General features: G+C 37.3%; 1 protein-coding gene across 1 annotated transcript in view; it reads right to left on the bottom strand.

Annotated features, from left to right (window-relative positions):
- Window positions 1-259: 259 nt before the first annotated feature.
- The window catches only part of ADSS2 (adenylosuccinate synthase 2), a 38,752-nt gene continuing 17,833 nt past the window's right edge, over window positions 260-21,178 (bottom strand). The window contains exons 3-13 of the mRNA XM_086460940.1: window positions 19,569-19,637; window positions 18,790-18,840; window positions 15,903-15,969; window positions 12,661-12,768; window positions 12,286-12,367; window positions 10,401-10,527; window positions 9,264-9,418; window positions 8,690-8,814; window positions 7,546-7,643; window positions 1,778-1,927; window positions 260-1,036 (exon numbers count right to left, since the gene is read on the bottom strand). Of these exons, the coding sequence (XP_086317066.1) occupies window positions 984-1,036; window positions 1,778-1,927; window positions 7,546-7,643; window positions 8,690-8,814; window positions 9,264-9,418; window positions 10,401-10,527; window positions 12,286-12,367; window positions 12,661-12,768; window positions 15,903-15,969; window positions 18,790-18,840; window positions 19,569-19,637 (1,085 nt within the window). The 3' untranslated portion in view covers window positions 260-983. The remainder of the gene's footprint in view (window positions 1,037-1,777; window positions 1,928-7,545; window positions 7,644-8,689; window positions 8,815-9,263; window positions 9,419-10,400; window positions 10,528-12,285; window positions 12,368-12,660; window positions 12,769-15,902; window positions 15,970-18,789; window positions 18,841-19,568; window positions 19,638-21,178) is intronic.

Genomic DNA, 21,178 nt, shown 5'->3' with positions numbered 1-21,178 from the left:
AATGCTTTAAATGTTATTTCTAAAGCATCTTCAATTTATAATGACGAAAGTGTCTGCGCTTTGCCAGTTCTCCAGAGAAAGATCTTCTATTGGCTATACAGAAAGGAATTTAAAAGGGCATCAAAATGTTAAGATTTCTCACCAAATGTAAATATAACCTCATTTAATTAGGGAAACAGTTTGAGATACGCGCCTTGGAAGCAGAGAAGTGCAGCATTTTTAAAATACTGGAAAAAACAATAAGTAACATTATAAAACATTTAACTCAAAATCAGAACAGTTCTTTAATAATTGCAAATGAACTTTTTACAATATCAATTTTCTAACTTTCTGGGCACACTTCCTGGTAAACACTTGAGTGTCCTCTGTGAGTTACAAAGAGTAAGTTTTCTGTGTTATATAGCTAAAAAAACCTGGACATTCTTAACTTGGCATCACTTTTTTAAAAAACAGATCACATAATAATTTAGACAGCATTTATAGCATTATAAAATCAGAACCCCCCTCTTTAATCACTCACAAGAGCAGCCATTAAGAATACAACAGCTTTAGGAATACAAATAATGAGGATGTAAAACTATCTGTGCAAAACTGCATTGTTTTTACTGTCTAAAATTTCAGGGAAGTAACACCGCCGAAAGCAGAGAGAGGATAACAAAGACAAACAGTCATGAAAGTAATGCTACCTTAGATTTTCAAACAGGAATTACATTATGAAGTAAATATTACATAAGAAAAAATAAATCTGATGGCACCTTGAACAACAGTGACAAGTGTCCTGGAAATTGCAGTCAAACAAGAACTGATACAGGTTCATGTTAAAAGTCTCTTTCAGGAGTAGCGACTGATTTGGGGGTCTCAACTCTAGCATTTCTTTCCATGCAAAAATCTATCTTTCCAACATCTTTGCTTTGCGGGCTACTAATGCATTTAAGAATGAGCAGTCTTTGAGGAGTGTGCTTTCTTCCATGCATCTGAAATCTTTAAAACAGCTGGATCATTGATTCCCTGGATTTCCCTACTCCAATCCATTTAACTGCAGGAGAGAAAAGCAAACTTTTATTATAAGTAATACAAAGCAAAATCGCATTTTATCTTAAGATAAGATACAAACTTATCTTCTTAAGCCCTTAAGATCTTAAGTACCAGTCTGAAGAAAAACACAGCACATACTATTAGTACATTAAGAAATAATAACTACGTCTATTGTTCTCAAAGTAAGATTGCATTGATAACTTAGAAAAGTAGGAACAGTCTTGAAGCTGCCATAATGAATTAATTAGTTTTCCAGACCGTAGAAGAAAAGATTCATAGAAACTGCCAGAAAAGTAAAGATTTGCATTATCTCCTAATTCCAAGCTTTGGATGGAACCACAGGATCAGCATAAGAGAAACTTGTTAGTTTAGGACCTCTTACTGTCACATATATTTAAGCACATTAATATACCAGTAGTCCCACTGACTTTATAATGGCAGCAGAACTAAACCCCTATTAACCAATCTGAAAAACACTTATGCAAGTTATAAAAATCTCAATTGAACAAGAACTATAGTATAAGCCAATGAATGCATATTAAAACTTCTGAAAATTGTCAATTCAGAAGCTAAATAGATTCAAAGGAAGTAAAACAATAATTTCCAAGATCACCAGGTATGTCAGAATGAGCACAGCTACAAACTAGTTTTCAATATTTTGAATGTTGATTAAGACAAAGTACAAGATAGGTTTCAAGGAGCGAGGAAACACCAGAACAACAACAAAATCTGTTTTACTTACCAGGAACACCCAACTCCATTTCTATAAAGCGAACATAATTTTGTGCATTTACAGGCAGCTCATCAAACGTCCTTGCATTTGATATGTCCGTATCCCATCCTGGGAGTGTCTCATACTGAACCTCTACTTTATTTAAGACTTCCTGGTTGGCTGAGAAGCAAACAGGAACAAAAATATTATGTCCGCAAAGATTTATATATGCTCTACCACTAAACACACAACTGTAAAGCTTCTTATTCTTTTCTTACACAAAAAGGTTTTACTCATAAGACAGTACTAGCATTGAAGGTGCTGAAGTGTCCTTTTTTGTTAATATAAGCAAAGAAAAAAAATAATCCAGTAACTAACAGGACTTACACTTTAGGAATTTCTGTACTTACAGTCACATGCATATATTTTGCTTAAACAACAATCTTTTCAGTTCAGAAGTTTCAGGAAAAGTAATTCCCCAAAACTTTGATTTTTTTTATTCCCCCCCTAAACAAATACCAAGATCCAGCTCCCCCTTTATGATAGAACATGGTGATGGGAAAGCAAAATTAGGTACCAGCTTGTATCAGGCAGTTAAAACATTTTAAAGTGGCAGGGGAGCGTACTTTTTATTAACCATACATAGTCATATGATGTAGTTCATACATAATAGATTTCTGATGCCTACACACCCTTTGCCCTGAAACTCTACAACGAATTTGTCAACCAGTGTGGAGTCCCACATGATGTATGAACAGTAACTGTTCCAATTACTTCTCAGAACAGAAGCAATGAGTATATCCCATTTTACCCTTCATTTAGTAACTTGCTACAATGTTTCCATTAACGCTAAATCCCTGTGATGATTTCAAGTACCGGAAAAGATGCTAGGCACATTGTTCTGGAATGGAATCACTGCAATAATTATCTGAACATTAGTCTTGGAATGACACTGGACAGCAAAACAAAAGCCTTAAGCCTCAAAATGGTCAAAATACATTGATTTTTTAAAAAAATGGGAGGTGTCAGGCTTTCTTGCCTTTCTGAAAAAGACAGGGTTATGCCAAAGGCACTGTAATTAATGTCGTATAGGCTTCATGTCTCAGATCAAGTCACTCCGGCAAGGACAGCTAGTTAACCTGGGGAAGGGTTTTAGGTGCAAGAGGCACAGTGGAGGTGCAAATACAAAACCATAGCTAATCCCCTCCAGTGTGTGTGTAGCCAACAAACTCAGGCTCAGCATACTGAATAATTTGTCCTGGTGCATGTAAGAGTTCAACAGTAGCAATGTTGTAAGGACAGCCTTTATGAACGAGGCATTTTGAGTAAGGGTGAAAGAGGACTATGCTCTACTGACATCAAAGCCTACAACAGTGAAGAAATGCACAGTTTTTGGACTGAGGTGTTCACAGGTTAAGGCAAATGATCCTGAATCAATACTTGTTGTAATCAAGACAGACAAGCACATTAAGGATGCTGGGTTGCAGAGGCCATGAATAAGCACTTTCTTTAATGTCACCAGCAGTAACAACTGAGGTGTTGTTTGCCATCCAAGTGATCTGTAAAATAGAATAGCTATATTCAAAGTGCAAAACCACAAACTAATCTCCAGGCAGTGCAGATGGTCTAGAATAAGACACTAGCCTCCCTCTTTCTTTCTGAAGAGGTAAAGTGACCGAACACCTAATCTTGGAGGTCCACAGGCACTTTTGCTTTGAAGTCTCTGATGAGGCAAGCTGGGAGAAAGCTGAAAGCACTTAGAACTGTATGGTCTAATCTTGTCTACAATCTTCCATTACTCCATTCCTTACATCCCCAAAAGAGAGGAAGAAAAAGAAGGCATAAATTCCTGATATTTCAAATGATTCTCTCATTTTGCTCCAGCAGGTGTGATAAAAGATGATGGGTGGTAAAGATAAGCCATAAAACTCAGCCCAGTGTAGTAAAAGATGCAGTCACCATCTAGATTTCTCTCAGCTCTTCCCTTAGGGGATCTACCTTTTAGGCTTTCTAGAATATTCCTTATTAACAGCTGAATTAGATAACAGAGAGAGCACATATATAAGGATATCCGGTAGTCTGGCACTATAATTTAGAGAGGGAATGATGTAATGCTACTTCCAATTCAAAAAGAATAGCTGAAATTTGCATCTTGGCACCATTGTAAGAAAAAGATCCTCCAGCAATTTCCAGAAACTGAACATTTGCTGATGACACAGAACTGGGAGGAGTAGCTGATACACTGGAAGGCTGTGCTGCCATTCAGCGAGACCTGGACAGGCTGGAGAGCTGGGCGGAGAGGAACCTAATGAGGTTCAATAAGGGCAAGTGTAGGGCCCTGCACCTGGGGAGGAATAACCTCATGCACCAGTACAGGCTGGGGGTTGACCTGCTGGAGAGCAGCTCTGCAGAGAAGGACCTGGGAGTCCTGGTGGGCAGCATGTTAGCCATCAGCCAGCAATGGGCCCTTGTGGCCAAAAAGGCCAGTGGTATCCTGGGGTGCATTAAGAAGAGTGTGGCCAGCAGGTCAAGGGAGGTTCTCCTCTCCCTCTACTCTGCCCTGGTGAGGCCTCATCTGGAGTACTGTGTCCAGTTCTGGGCCCTCCAGTTCAAGAGGGACAGGCAACTACTGGAGAGAGTCCAGCAGAGGGCTACTAAGATGATGAGGGAACGGGAGCATCTCTCTTACAAGGAAAGGCTGAGAGGCTTGGAGAAGAGAAGAATGAGAGGGGACCTTATCAATGCTTATAAATATCTAAAGGGCAGGTGTCAAGAGGACGGGGCCAGGCTCTTCTCTGGTGCCCAGCAACAGGACAAGGGTCAACGGGCACAAACTGAAGCACAGGAAGTTCCATTTGAACATGAGGAAAAACTTCTTTACTTTGAGGGTGGCAGAGCACTGGAACAGGCTGCCCAGAGAGGCTGCAGTCTCCTTCCCTGGAGATATTCAAAGCCCATCTGGACACAGTCCTGTGCAACCTGCTCTAGGTGAACCTGCTGTAGCAGATGGGTTGGACTAGATGATCTCCAGAAGTCCCTTCCAACCCCTACCATTCTGTGATAAAAGCAGTCATATAGGTCAGACCGAAGGTACACTTAGCACAGCGTCCTAGCTCTTTAATCTACAGTAGATGCCCAGAAAAAGAGCACAAGAAAAAAAAGCTTTACTTCATGCTTCTCCAAAATAACCTCCCAATTTCCTAAGGATCTGTGTTTTCAAAACCTCCCGAGCTGGAGGTTGTGTCTGTCTGTGCTGAGATCAACTGATGCCTGAACTTGGACAGGAGGCACTAGCAGGACCAGACCACAGCTTTCACGTTCTTTGAGTTCTGTCTTTCTTTCATAAACTCCTGAAACTGAACAGAAATGGAGATACTGGCCAGCTCCATAGCAAAAGACTACAGCCTCAATGATACCAACTGAAGTCAGCTGTAAATTTACAAGATGTTTTCAATTCTTTCTTAACAGGAGATTACAAAATGCTCACAGAAATCTAAGCTAAAAAAAAAAGTGAGACTTGTATGATTCTCTGATCCAGCTGGAAAAAAGGGACAATATACGAAACACGGCATGTTTTTCCTGAGATAGTGGGCACTGTGTGTGCTTCTAATTTAGAGACAGTAATTTCACAAGAAGGGTAAATCGCTATCATCTCCAAGAGAGTGGGAGGTTAGGGAGGGGAGAGAGAAAGAAATACCCTGCCAGCAAGAGATTCCCAGACTAGATCTCTTCTAAATTAAATGCAAAATGTCGAAGTGGCAAGTTTAAAAAAAATAAATTATACAAGTGCATGGCATGCAGACATACAGACATCAGAAATAACCTGATGGTCTGCAAAACACAAAGTGGGAAGAAAGTTACCTTTTGGTTTTTATGCCAGGGGCAGGGGTAATAAGTAACCTGCAGCATATGTGCTGAAAATGCTGCCAAACGTTGAGGAGTGTAGCAAAGAGAGAGGTGTGGAACACAGAGGCACTGTGAGACACAGCATCTTCCAGCTTACCAGAAGTTCAGCTCAAACTCCTTCCTGACACTTAAGGAAGACAGCACGTCAACAGCAAAGACAACAGCTTCTACTAAATTTCTACCAGAATTCTTAATTGTTCATACAATTAAGAAAAATACAGTTAGGCAGGTGAGCCATGTTGTGCTGCTATGACCAAAGGTCAGCTACCTGTTACCTGAGCATATACAGGGAGCAAAGCCTGCCTTCAGGAGCTGTAACAAGCTTCTGGTCCCATCTGAGAGACACAATGAATGGGAGGGGAAAAAAAGTAATCACTGAAGACTCAGTACTAGAAAACATGGCCACGTTCATGTAATCTTTCACGACGGACTACCAGAGAAGGTCCTCCTGACTTAAGAACAAGACAGCCCAAATAACCCCCAGGTTAGATGACAGGGCTACAAATGAAGCATTTACTGAGTAGTTCTCAATTCAAACGTGCAACCTCCATTATGTTCAAAGGCCATCTAAAGTACACACAGATTTCCTCAAAATTTTGGATAAAGGTATCAATCAGGAAATATCTGAATCTTAAAAGGGAAAAAGCACTCCCTGGTTTAGCACAAGATGAGCACTAAATTTCCTGAATGAAAGCGCATGACATGCCATTCAGTACACAGTCAGATTGTAACTGGCACTTTTGTCTGAAGACACCAGAGTGCAAATCAACTAAAGAACTCCCCCAAGCACAGGGAGAAAGGGAAGATTTTTTTTGTTAATACCTTAAGAATTTCCCTAATAGATATGTGCTATTTTCAAGGAATATTGGCAGGTCATCAATTATTCCTTTATATATAACTACATCTTTATACTACATAAATTCTGCTGTGAGCTGTATTTGATTACTACAGTTGATCTCTTCACCCACAAGAAGTTATCTGCTGATGATATCATATGAAAAATGGTAACCTGTGACCAGCCTCAAACCTTGAGGTAGCAATTAGAATGGAAACGGGCATCTATGCACACATCAGAAAAATCAGAAAGCCCTATCCTTAGTACCGGTTAATGGGCTTCCTTTTTCAGGAGTATCTCCACCATAGCAAACTGAAAAAGATGCACTATCCATTAAAACAATGTTTTGAGATATTTGAATCTTTTAACATGCAGATACATTTTTCAGGTAAAAACGATCACTAAAATGACCACTGTCCTCCTCAGGAGCTACAGTTTCTACCATGCTAAGATGATGTATATTGGTCCTGCATTAGAAAATAGTCTTGCTTTCACCTAAACTAACTGCTCATTTGCTCCCCCACCCCTTTTCCCTTGTGTCAGTGCGACAGGTTTTTGGCTGTTCTGTGAATCATTAAAGGGAACTGAACTGTTAGAAAAATAACACAGGGAGAGAAAAACCTGGCTTTTCAATCAGATCAGTCCTCTCACATGGATTACTGCATGCTTAAATGAAGACTTGTCCTGCTAGAAGAGGGGATGAATACAGTAGTGGGAATAAGACCCTGGCTTTAGAGTGAAACGAGCTTCCAATTTAGCCTGAAGGTAATGCAGGCTGTGTTAAAGGAAAAAGCAGTAACGACATTCACATTTAAGAAGCTTTACATAGCACTTTGCATCTTTCTAGTAGGAAAACAACAGTGTTTGTTGTACAAGTGTCTTTAGGGTGCAGATACAGACGTGGTACAGGGTGTCTCTGGTCAACCTGGGAAGACATTAATGGCTTGATGCTGAAGTAACACATTCCTGTCATAAATTTTACAAGTAAAAGTCAAGTGCATCTAAGTATCAGATTACATTTCAACAAAATCTAAAATTGTTAAACAAGCGGTCTTACCAGGAAAATGAGGTATGATTTCACCATCTAGTTTGTACGCAACACCAACTTTGATTTCTGGAAATACATCCAAGATATCCAATTTGGTAAGTGCCAATCTATAAAGAAACATTACTCTGGTTAAAGAAGTTCAGCAACTCTCAACTCTTATCACATTGTAAAAATACCAGAGGAAAAATTGATTCCTGCACATTGCAATTAATTGTCTTTCCTTAGAAAAATAGCTTGTAATAGCACTAATCTATTTATCTGATGTGACTTAAAAAACAAACAAAAACACCCCTTGAATAGCCTTTTGGTTGCATCCTTAAATCTAGAGCCATAAGAAAAGGGCAAAATTCAAAGGACAGGTATTCTTCAATTACAGTGACTGGTTTATAGCTTTAAGTGTTAGAATTTTAATTGGTCAGGGTGCTGCCAAGATACTTTATGACCATTCATTTGAGATAGTTTTATAGCATCATGCCTGTTGCTGTCTGTTCCTATCCTCTGCCAAATGTTCCTGCCCTCAGCCCAGGCAGCAAAATAATCAAGCACTGGCTCTGTAAATACCTGGCTGCATCCTATTCTAAATAAAAAACACAAAGGACAAGAAAATATAGAAAATGTTAAGTAAAGCATGTATTTGCAGTTTGATCTTCTAGAAATTTTATACCAGTTTTGACAAGCCTATTTTTCATTTTAACTGAAAACCCAAAGTCATATCCAAATTTTCCACATTTACACATACTGCTGAAGATACTGATGGGTTCCCATCTGTCTTATCTTGAAAACAAACTAACAAAACAAAACACCACAAACTCTATCAAGTTTTAAGGCCCTTGTAATGAATTTGATTTGGTTTGGTGGGATGGTAGGGGTAGGGGTAGCTTGAAGCATCAAGTACCAGGATACGTGTTTCTTTTATCATTTTATATGAGAAATAATGATGCGCAACAAGGAAAGGAAAGAAAAATTTGCTAGTATGAAAGTGTCAAATATAAAAATATTTAATGCTAGGAAAAATGAGGGACAGTTAATTTATCAAAATAACCAACAAATCAATACTAAGTCTGAATATTACTAACTAGTAAATGTACAATTTAATCTGTAGCATTCCATGACTTTATGTCAAGTTGACAGCAAAGTTGTCAAAATAACTCACGCAGTAAATCCATTAATCATGTAAGCATATCGGAGTAACACAAGGTCCAGCCAGCCACATCTTCTCTTTCTACCAGTGGTAACGCCAAACTCTTTACCTCTCATTTGCAGCAATTCTCCAATTTCCTAACAAAGAGTAACACTATTACATGAGCCTTTTTTTATTATTATTTATATGCAATACACAATGCAGGTATACACTTAACAACATTTTACTTAATAACATTTTACAATATTGTATATTACCTTATAAGTTCTTCCCCCAGTTTTTCCACAAAGTTGTCCATTGGGATGAAAACAGAAATACAAAATGCTATTTCTAATTCAAGAGAATACTATTTGAGCAAATCTCTCAAAATTTGTTCCTGCTCTAGCCTTCTATTCCATAGGAAGGTCTGAGAAACTGACAGTCAGATCTGGCAGTCCTGTAAGCTCAGTCTAGAATCAGAAGAATGAGACATCCAAACACATCATCATCTACTTGCATTTAACCACTAACACTGATTTAACATAAGACATACAGACCAAGTTATTTCACTCAGTTACAGGTCACATGTAGGGCTGATAGTACTCACATTATTTTGTTCTGTAGGAAAGGCACCGATGCCAACTCTGGTTGTATAAGCTTTCACAACTCCGTACACTTCCCCGACATTCTGCGGTGGCATGCCCAGACCTGTACACACACCTCCAACTGTGCAGTTTGATGAAGTCACAAAAGGATACGTGCCTATTAAAAAAAATAGTTTTAAAAACTTATTAAAACACTGGATTTAAACTATTACAAAAAAAATCTAACCTGGTAAAGAATAGTACTTGTAAACCCTAGGTAAGTGCAATGCAAGACTAAAAAACAAAACAAAACCAAAACACACAATAAATGTATTTTGTGGTCAAGTACATATTTTATGAGCTCTTAGCTTTGTATGTACATTGTCTGATCCTTCTCTACTGAAAAAGGTAGAAAACTTACCACTTACTTCAATTGGTACAGAGGCAAAAGTTGACTACATAACAATTCTAAATGATCATACAAGTCAAAAATTGGAATGAAACACCAGAAAACCATGCCTTGCTATCTTATAGAAAACATACTTACTAATAGAAACTGAAAATTTGAAGGGAGATGGTTAAGAAAATGGTATTAAAAGGTTAGAAAATACAGATACACTATTTTTCATTTTGGGAGAAGATAAATAAGATATAGATATATATCTACCAACTGGTCAGCACATTATCAGATAAGAAATTACAAAGAAATGCATAATTCTGGAAAGAACAACTTTGCTTATATAATCAAATGAAAAAAAATATTTCCACAATTAAAGAAAATTAAAGAAAAGACAAAAAAAGACTCCTGGAATATAGAATATAGTCTAGTTTGTTAGTGGTGAGCATTTGTCTCTAGTTAAATATTTAGCTTTCATTTAAAAAGCAGCCTGGACAGCAAATATAAAAGAGTTAAACATCTCAAAATCCTTAGGTTTACACTTTTTTTTTTAAAGTAGTGAAGACCAAACAGCATGCCAGTCCTTAGTTAACTTGAATTGTGAAGAAATGCTTCAGCCACACAGTAACTACATATAAGCAAGAGGCATCTAACTCCTACTTCTGCCATAAGAACAGGTAAGCATGAAGAGTTTATTATTTAGTGTTCCTCTTTCACAACTTATGTATGTAGCAACATGTGTCTCAAAATAGATTATACCTACCAAAATCTATATCCAGCAGTGCTGCATTTGCACCTTCTACTAAGATCTTCTTTGGTGGTCCATGTAAAGCCTCATACATGAAATAAACACCATCTCTTACCATTGGCTTTATTTTTTCCATGCAGCCCTGAATAATACAAAAGACTATCATATAGTATAATTTCATTATGATAAAGCCAGCCAGAGTACAAGTGCTATTACTCCCTCAAAACAGTGCTCTTATTCCTTTTGAAAAGGAAAAGCAAACACAAAGAAATGCTAAATATGCCATAATATGTGAACAAGGGAAGGAAGAACATTAAGACTCCAATTGACACAACAGACATGTATGCTCTTCATAGGAGGAAAGAGGGGAGAAAAAAAAAGGAAAAAAAGAGAAATAAAATCTAAACTTCTGAAATGCTTTAGAAATATGCAAGCTTGAGTGTAATTGTAATACTTTACTGTACTCTGTATTTAATTTCCAAGTGTTCAAAATTTCTCCCCCAAAACCAGCATGTGGGGAGTTCCACTTCTGGCCACTGGAAGCCAACAAATGCACACAATTGTAAAGCAGCATTAATCTGTGATATATATACAGGTACAGTTGTAAGTAAAAGTAAAAAGTTCTTTATTGGAATCAAGCGTCAAGTGCCTGAATGCCACTGAGTAGCTGGATGCATGAAGCCAGTAATGTTCAGATTAACACTTGGTACACAGCTTTTTCCCCATGAGAACATATGGAACTTTCTCATGATTCACTTCACATGAAATATAACAGTTCGTCTTTCAGAGTTTAATCAAGTGCATTAGCATAAAACAAACATTAAGTGCAAGTAGTTTTCCTCAAGCTACAAATACATGTTTTCACCCTAACAGTAAGTTTCAGATATTCTGTAATCCTAATGTGTATTAAGTAAACTATAAAGCACTATAAAACACTCAACTGTAACTGATTTTTAGGTCTACATATTGATAAAAATACTACAACTCAACATGTGTAACAGACATTATTTAAAGATAGACAAACAAAAGTGCTAAGAACTCCCATTCTAGAGCTGGTAAACTCAGTTTAGTGGCAACTAAAGATGCAAGAAGGATGACTTCTTCAGTCTCATTTTCTGAAAGACTTCAACATGCCCGGTGCACACCCTGCCTTATTCCACACATACCTCAATGGTTTTAAACAATTTGTCCTATTTGGTTGAAATTTCTAAGAGGTCAAAAAAAACCCCACCCTCATACAGTTAAGTTTCTATAAAATGCAAGAACAAAAAAAGCTGAGTAAGGGTAAGACACCTGACAATTTTTTTCAAATAAGAATTCAGGTGCACCACAAAAATCATACTATTAGGCATAAGAGAATTAATACTACTGAGAAATCTCACAACTCTCCTAATTGCAGGGAAAACATCAAATTGGAATTCATAATTAATCACAAGACCAGTCTGCTGGCAATCAGGCTTCATTAGTTCTGCTGCTATCAACTTACATTTTTCTATGTTGTTAGACAGTATTTTTTTTTTCCCTTAAGGCTTATTACTTAGAATAATAATTTACTTCAATTCTTAAGTTTCTGGCACAAGGAATTAATAGTCTTAGGTTTTTTTCTCCTAGACAGTATGTTTGAGCAAGAAGCCAAAAATAATTCTCCCTATACAAGCCTTTTTCTTAAGAGTTTACAATATTCTTCTTGAAACCAAGTTTTGTAATGCTGCATAATGCAGTGTCAAAACTGCCTTTAAGGATGCTAGCAGACTCTTTAAAATTGATACATACCAATTTCCCCGTGATATGTATTATGTTTTAACTCCTCACACAAGCACAAGCGTCAGTCACCAAGAGATTTATGTACCAGTAACTACACACAGTGATTATATCATTTAACAGACAGAAGCAGGCTTACCTTGAGCTTTTTCAATTCCCCTTCAATATCTATCTCTAAGGTAGGATATATCGCTTTGTACTGATTGGCTAACACTTTGAACCTGGAAGGCAAAAATGCTTCAGTAAGGGTTTTGTTTGTTTTCCTCTTCATGTCCCCACCAATCCTACATTTTACTGGTTATATATCTGCAATTATTTGGCAATTAAACCATTTTAAACAATACAATATTTTAATAACTACACGTGATTTAATAAACTTACAAATAAAAAGTTTCATATTTAAAAATAATTATTAATTAAAAAGTAACAGCAACCAGATGTAATTGCTTACACAGGTTACTACTCAGAAACTGAAAATTATGCTTACAACTGTGCATTAAAATACAGAAATTACCTCTCAGAAAATTCATCAAAATCAGAAACAAGATCACACATTCTGAGTCCACTTCGAGCTGCTTTAGAAGAATATACTGGACCAATTCCTTTTTTGGTAGTTCCCAAACTTTCAAAAGATAATAAACAGGAATTATTCTTGATATAAAACTAAGGTATTTTTCTTCAAAACTAATACATCCTTAGCATAAAATTAAAAGCTGTTACTCGAGAGCATTTAGAACTTTGAGGCATTTAAAACACAAGATACTTTCAGGATGCAACTTAGTTTCAGAATATCACTGTTTATAGACATAAATGCATTAATCTTCTATATACTTCTGTTTTTAAACCAGTAACTTTTCATGCTTTAGTGAACAGTTACATGTTTATTTGTACACAACTCTTAACTTCTATACTTAAGGAACTCAATGCCAAGACAACATCCTTCAGTACCATGAACTGAAACTAAACGCCTTCCTAAAAAACTGTCCTGAAGACCTAAAGAAAGTCCTCCCTAAAGCAACAGCATAAACAGTACAGATTTCAAGTTCGTATGTAAGAAATATTTCATTTAATTCTATGTGCCTCAGTTGGAGCCAGGGAAACAGAAAACACTGACAAGCATCTAAGACTGGAAATGCTACTCAAAATGCTGTACATTAGAAAGGCTTCAGGAACAGATTTTCCACCGTACCCGATTCTGAAAACCTGAATTCTTTTTCTTACCCTTACCTACCCATTCCGCCTGAAAATCATTTTTCAACTTAAGTCAGTGATATCCTAAGATACAACTTGCTTGCACTTACTTTACTGTCAGAGAAGTACAGCTAGTTGAGAATGTGTCTTCTGCCAGAGTCTTGCAAAAGAGCTATCAAAATGGAGCCAAACTGCACTCATCATAGACAGATTATCAGATACCTTCCCCACAGCTCTCAAAAGATTAAGCAACTTTTTAAGGAGAAGTGAACAGTTGTGCAGCATTTCCATAAGCGTGTTATACATTGCTAAGCTTAGTTTCGTGCTTAGTTCTGTTCTGGTTCTTCTTGTTTTGGTTTCTTTTTTTTTCCCCCTGAGCAGACACACAAAGCCTTATCTTCTTCAGTTATAAATTCTGTGTATGCAGAGTGGCTCAGATTTCTTCAAACTGCCTTGAAGGTACCATACCATAACTCAGTTCAAGAGGGACTCCATTTCAAGTAGAACGTACAGGTCATATCTAAACTTTATGCTAAAGGCTATATCAATTGATATGTAAGTGAACTGAAACACTCATAATCAGCACATAATTCATTTTAGTTAGGTCATTAATAGTTTGGAGTAGATTCAAAACCAATAATTTTGGTGAAAAAACCCAAAATCTTCCAGTTAAACTCAATATTGAGTAATCTCAGGGAGTGATACATTTGCCTCCAGTCTGGAAAGACAGACATTCTAATCAACTTTGCATCACACAGTATCATTTAACCAGAACAAGACACCGTGGCTTAAATAATTGACTGTAGCCGCCACCTGAATTCATACCCTCCACAGAGAATTTGTTAAGGAGGTGGTTTCCATTTATTTTGTTTCATTAAGACATGCCAATTCATAAGAGTTAAGCTGTCAGAAGTCTGTATTTATAGAAATGAAAACAATTGCACAAGCGTAATATACGATATTAGATTACCTTTTCTATAACCTTTCTGCAAGGGAAGCTATATGAGCCTTACTTGTGACTGTTTTCAAGCTACACTTGAACAGGTAAAAGATTCAGTTGAAGAATAAACTTACTATTTATAATAATCAACTTTGAAGTGTTAGACAAAAGAATTTTAATGCCAAAATGAATGCTATGCAGTCAAATCTACAGTTTGACATGCTAGCAGGCTATTTCAATTCCCCACCTCATCCCCAACCAACAGGAAACAATTTTCTGATAATCAGTTTATGATAGCCTGTTCTTAGCCAGCTCGTAGTAGTACTTGCTGCTCTACAGACACTTAGATAGCCTTAAAATTTAGGAGGAAATAAATAGCTTACTACTTTCAGCCCACTGGCAGCTTTAACAAGCTTGAAAACTGTATGATTGTTGCAGAATTTCAAGAACCCCACAGAAAGAAGAAATACAGCACTCTTAAGTTTTTTAGCTTTGAATGTAACTTTTTTTTCTGCATTTCTTTAAAACAAATTACTTGGAGAAAAGTGTTATTTCTTCATTGTGATTTCCCTTGCACTAACTAATAAAGTGGTTCCTCCTCACAAGTAGATGAGTGACTGTTTTTAACCGCAAATATTGTCATATAGCAATTTTAGCTTGCGCTCCATAAACATTCAAGAATAGCTGATGTACACTTACTGGCTCATTAAAAAAAATGTATGGAAGAATATACATGTATGTTCTTCCTTTTTTTTTTTTTTTTTGAATTCCTAAAATAACAGGTAACAAAGCAGGTGGTACAGCACAGTCAAGTGCGAAAATGACCCAGTGTAAGAACAGCTGATAAGTTATTGCTCAATAGCAACCTGTGTGAAGCAAGATACACCCCAATCAGACACTCTCTTAAAGGTTATTGTCATGGATGGTACCTTCTACAGGTCTCGGTAAGGAAGACTGAATTACTTTTCATCCACATAGACAAACTTCCAAGAAGAGATTAAGCCTACTGGTATCTCAGAAGTCTACAGTGCAGCATTACTTTCCAGCTGTAGACTTGTCACAGTTAATTCTGCCAGCTTTTTCCCCATCCCCATGAACTAGCGAGCTACTTGGAAATCACAAGTTAGAAACATAGCAGCTAGTTTCTAAAAGTTTCAAAAGCTTCAGGAGGTCAGTAGCAGCATGTAGTAGACAATGTGAACATCTGCATGCACTTGTGACAATGAAGCACTTTGAGATAACAAATTAGTCATATCAGACCTTTCAGTTCTAATGACAAAAGGGTCCTTCAATCTTCAGAAACAGAAATATATTTTTACAACACCTCCAGTAAACAATTAAAATATTAGCAAGCAGGAACTCTTTTTATAAAGCAAATTAGGAACTAGGAACTTTTTCAAAAGGCAAAATACGAAGATACAATCCTTTCATTAAGAATATAATCTTTTGCTAGCCACTGGAGGATAAAAGTGTAAGAAATGATCCCTGCATACTCCACGTTGAGGAGGTACAAGGATAATTAATACTTTTTTTAAACTCAATGACAAACAATAACAGAAATCAAATTTATTAAGTCATACGCTTATACTAAGTCATCCTATGTTTGACAAAATTAAACTACCTACTTCTTTCCTGCTTGTTCTTGCCTCTGTTGTTCTTGGATGCCATCAGCAGCTTGGTGAAAATCAAACACTAAGAAAATAAATTAAGCAGAAAATGTGTGAAACAAATTACCATATCAGTAACTATTTCTTCAAACCAACTCAAGCCCTCTTTGTCAATGTCGAAAACAGAACTATACACACTGAAGAGAGGCAAATAAAATGACAAGGGTTTTTTTCCTCTTTTACATGCTACATTTTTTCACAGGGAAGAATTCTGAGGGTTTTCAGAGACTTTTTTTTTTCCAACTGTTTATTTTGTAGAATATTTGCAGACTATGTATATACCTTCCCACAGAATAACTAAGCCATTTCAGCTTTGTAGTAGCCCAAAAGAATGTATGCATAACAAAGAAAACATGCAGTTCAAAATATCATGGAAAACTGGTCATAGTAAAAAACACCATACTGCTGAAATTTAAGGTGGGAACTTTAAACATTCTCATTCATTCTAAAGATTTCTTAAACCATTTTACATTTTAGCGAAGATCAATTAAAATACATTTGGAAATACAAAAGCTCCCACCAACATCTGTTATGTAAACAGAAGTCATCTTCACAAGGCCTGACTGTTCTTAAAGCACTACATATCATTAATAGCAAAGATTATGCAAAGTATTCTTTGCACCAATTTTTTGTCTACCATAAAAGCAAAAAAAAAAAATCTGACAAGATTCATGTCAAATAAACAGGGGTGCAACAGTTCGCATATCAACAGAAGCCAGCTTATTTTTCTTTAATACTATCTCCCAAAAGTTAAACAACTAATCGACACATTACACAGGAAAGACTGAAAACTTGCAAGAAACAGACTCATTTAATAAGCACTCAGGTCTCTCTAGGACAAGAGTGGTTCTCCTTGTTTGTCTTACCAATTTATTTTTGGGTTTATTTCCACACTTGCCCATAATTGAAAGGATTAGATTATCTCCAGCAGCTCGACCCTATTTTTGATTGATCTTTTGTTACAGACTAATCATTCACCGATTGCCAATACAAACAACATATTGAATGAATGACAATATGAGTGATCATGAGTGACAGTCAACAACTGGTCCTTTTCACTCAGGACCTGTTTAGCTACGTTTAGCTATGAAAACTTCACAGTATTGCAACTGCAACATGATCATCACAGAACAGCTTTTTAATAATCTAGTAATTTCCAAGTAATTCACCTACAGTGATTCTACTCTCAGAAAGGATTTTAGTAACTTAGGAACAGTTACTCAACTATTTCAAACTTGGTAGTTACTCCATAGTAAAAACAATTATTCTCAAATAACATGTTCACTTAGTAAGCTATTCCAGATCAGTTTAAAACAAAACAAAGAAAGCAAGACCTTTTTTCTGGTGTTACAAGCTTTTATCTGATAAAGACCTAAAAAGTTTGCATCTTCAGAAGATGACTACCAGAGCAGCAATAAGCCCATTTCCTACTATATGCAGCTACTTAACTACTATGTTTCAATATTTAAAGATCTAATCTAAAGGATGAATTTATGTAATAATCATGTCATAGGAGTGATACAGGAAGAGCCTCTGAAGCTCTGTGTTGGTGATTTGAATTCTAAATAGTACGTCCAGGCTCTGAACTGCACAGTTGTCTGAAACATAGGCTGGAAACTGTGCTTGACTGATGAGCTCCCTGCAAGGAGGGCAGCCATTCTTTCCACCCCTATAGTCACAGAACGGTTTGGGTTGGAAGGGACCTTAAAGATCATCTAGTGGGCAGGGACACCTTCCACTGGACAACGTTGCTCAGAGCTCCATCCAACCTGGCCTTGAACACTTTCAGGGAGGGGGCAGCCACAGCTTCTCTGGGCAGCCTGGTCCAGTGCCTCATCACCCTCACAGTGAAGAATTTCTTCCTAACTCTTTCAGTTTGAAACAGCCACCCTTCATCCTATCACTACCCTCCCTGATAAAGGGTCCATCCCCACCTTTCCTGTAGGCCCCCTTTAAGTACTGGGAGTCCACTATAAGGTCTCCCCAGAGCCTTCTTTTCTCCAGAACAGCCCCAACTCTCTCAGCCTGTCCTCCTAGGGGAGGTGCTCCAGACCCCGATCGTCTTTATGGCCCTCCTCTGGACCCACTCGAGCAGGTCCATGTCTTTCTTGTGTTGGGGGCCCCAGAGCTGGACACAGTACTTCAGGTGGGGGTCTCATCAGTGGAGTAAAAGGGGAGAATCACCTCCCTTGACCTGCTGGCCATGCTTCTCTTAATGCAGCCCAGGATGCAACTGGCTTCCTGGGCTGCACGTACACACTGCCAGCTCATACTCAGTTTTTCATCCACCTGCACCCCCCCAAGTCCTTCTCCACAAGGCTGCTCTCAATCCACTCCTCACCCAGACTGTACTTGTGCTTAGTGCTTCCCATAGAGCCTCCTTTCTGAACCACACGGCAATCTGTTTGGTAGGGAGCCCATTAGTTTGTAAGTCACATGGTTTCCCAGCAGAAGAGTTACTATAAACAACACTGCTTTTACACCAAAGGGGGAAATGAATCGTTCAGTCAATTCACTTCTGAACTGCTTTTTAACTGCTTTACACCTCTAATCTTTGGCTTGGAAAGTGAAACTGCTTTCCTGACTAGGTTACCTTTATGGAACAGGATTAAAAAGTCACTAGAACACAAATCTAGGAGAGTCCTGAGTGGTGAACGATTTTTTTTCTAGGATCTTCAATAAACCGAAGCAGCACATGGAGACTTAATCCAAAGAAAAGTCCATACCTGTATTAAGAGATGCTAAAAATTTTCATGCTTTTACTGCAGCAAAAGTTCAGAAAAAACAAAGATTAACAAAAGAAAAAAAAAAAAAAAATCAACAAAAAAACCAAACAGGAACTTACCAATATGAGCCCTGTCAGAAATTATTAGTCTTTTTTCCCAGCCTTCTAGCCCTTAAAAGACAAAATGGAATAGTTCAAATTATGTTTTGTATAGCATTTTTGTCTTTGGATGTACAAAGGATAAATACTTTTCATGTTTTGTCTTCAGTCAATCTATTTAAAGACTGAGCTATCATGTTCCAGAGGAAAAAAAAAAAAAAAGTAGATTTCAATAATTAAAACTTGGCATCAGCCTATAAAGCTGAGAAAGTCAGGCTTACTCTGAGGATGAATTCTAGCTATTTTACTAGTTCCTCAATTTCAGCAATTAGTAGCTTTTTGGTTTTGAATAATTTAGACCATCAATTTACCTCACTTACAGTAGACTGCTGCCAAGCATGGCCATAAAGATAACAAAGTACCCAAAAACTGAGCTCTGAATCAAGAAGTGATTAACACAGCATTTGTTTACATCAACACGTATCAAACTGCACACTAATATTGTAAGAGGTAAAATGACTACGAACAGGAAGTTGTTGCACTTCTTAAATTCACTGCTTTAAGTGAAGAAAACCGTCTGCAGATCATCCACATTTAGAACATGTTCTCTTCTGAAACTGTACAGAGGCCCTTCTGTCTTCCCATGAGGGCCCTGGCACTTCTAGCAAGACTCCTATAAGAAACTAGCAGCTAACCAGAGTTCTGCAAAAACACATTGTATGTAACCTCTACAGAGGTATCCTCTATCTGAGGAAGGGCCCACAAACTATTTTAAGAGTACTATCTTAAAATTTTCTCACCTTTTCCTTTCTTTAAGTTTTTCTCAGCTTCTTCAAAGAGTCCCGGCAAATGAATTACAACGCCGTTTCCTGAAGAAAACCATTGCACAAAATGTAATGAATTATGTTGAGCATGGAAAAAATATTCCAAACAATTTAAAGGCACTTCATGTTTTGTATGCAGAGCATTTTATTTAAGCTTTTAAATTTTCAAGATTTTGCGATTTTTATTCTTAGGAATTCATCTGTAAAAGCCCGATTCACACCTAAAACATGCATTTCTAACTACATGCATTGAATCTTTTTAATCAACTCAACAAATTCTCAATTTAGATCAGGATGAACAGTAACAGCATTGTGGGACAGTCCAGAATGCAACTTCCTCATATCTAAAATTAACTTCCCTCTTTGTACTTCATTTTAATAACCCTATTGTTTTTTTAAAAGCTTAGCACATCTCTATCATCATTATAAATACTAGCATCCCCTCAGGCACTCTTCTGCTGTAAACAGAATATTCTGTATATAGAGTTGGGGCTGTTAACAGACTAGCAAAAATAACAGAGCAAAAAGTTCTATCAAAAGCAAGCTCACTTTCCTACAGCTGTCATATTGCTCAGAAAAAGACTACCAGCTCATACAATTAACCAGCATCACTGAGGGCCTAAGAAGGAGCATTTCCACATAGCAAAACTGAACCATCTTAAGGTCAAACTCAGTAGATCAGTAGATCCAAAGCTATCAGTATGATAACATCTAGCTAAAGAATTAAGGGACTTGCCATTTGAAACTATTTGCATTTCACATAGATAAAAGCATTCTAAACACCGAAACAGAAAGTATTTAAGACTTCTTCACTATAACCTTAATACCCTAATAAATAGTAATAATCTATTATAATACTCCAATAATTTTGCCTTTGCCCTTTTTTCTTGAAATTGTAAGCCCCTTCAGTGGAATCCTAAGCCAGGGGTTTTTTTTCCCCGAAAAGAGATTTTAAACACAAGGCAGACCTAAAAGAAGCTAGAAGAACAAACTTCAGAACATACACAACCAAGAGACAGCAGATGCAGACAATAAGATTTGTAAAAAGCTCTCTCCTGCCTACTGTATTTTTAAAGGATGGGGTCTTTCCTGCTCAACCCTGCATCCATGAAACAAAACATGGCAAATGGGCATCCTTTTTACTGTTTTCAAGCAATAACCTTTTAAAGAAACATAATACAGTAACACATCAAAAGAGAATAAATGCAGTATTATCTGCCACAGCCCTCAAAACTAGCAGCAGTTACCATCCCAACCTCCCCTTCATCAGAGGGAATCTATTTCCATGCACATTGGCTCAATTTCTGTAGAAGTATTAGGCAGGGCAAGTTGATCCGAAACTATCCCACTATAAAGTCAATGTAACAGCTGAAAAGAGGCAGTTAATCACCGATTCCCATCAATTAAAGAGTTAATGCCCACTGCCAGTATACAGCCACTACAAGGTGGACCTAAGAATTCAGCAAGTACTGTTTATGAGTCAAGTAACTGGCAAGAGAGGCTCTTTACTTGCTACACTGTTTAGCAGACTGCCAATGACCATTTACTCCTGGCACACGCACCAAGCTGAGGGGCAAGACTACAGG

This window comes from Leptosomus discolor, chromosome 2 (genome assembly GCF_034619465.1).
Source record: "Leptosomus discolor isolate bLepDis1 chromosome 2, bLepDis1.hap2, whole genome shotgun sequence".
Classification (NCBI taxonomy): Eukaryota; Metazoa; Chordata; class Aves; order Leptosomiformes; family Leptosomidae; genus Leptosomus; species Leptosomus discolor.
Note: the sequence above shows the minus strand (reverse complement) of the source record. Positions and strands in the feature narration are given on the sequence as shown.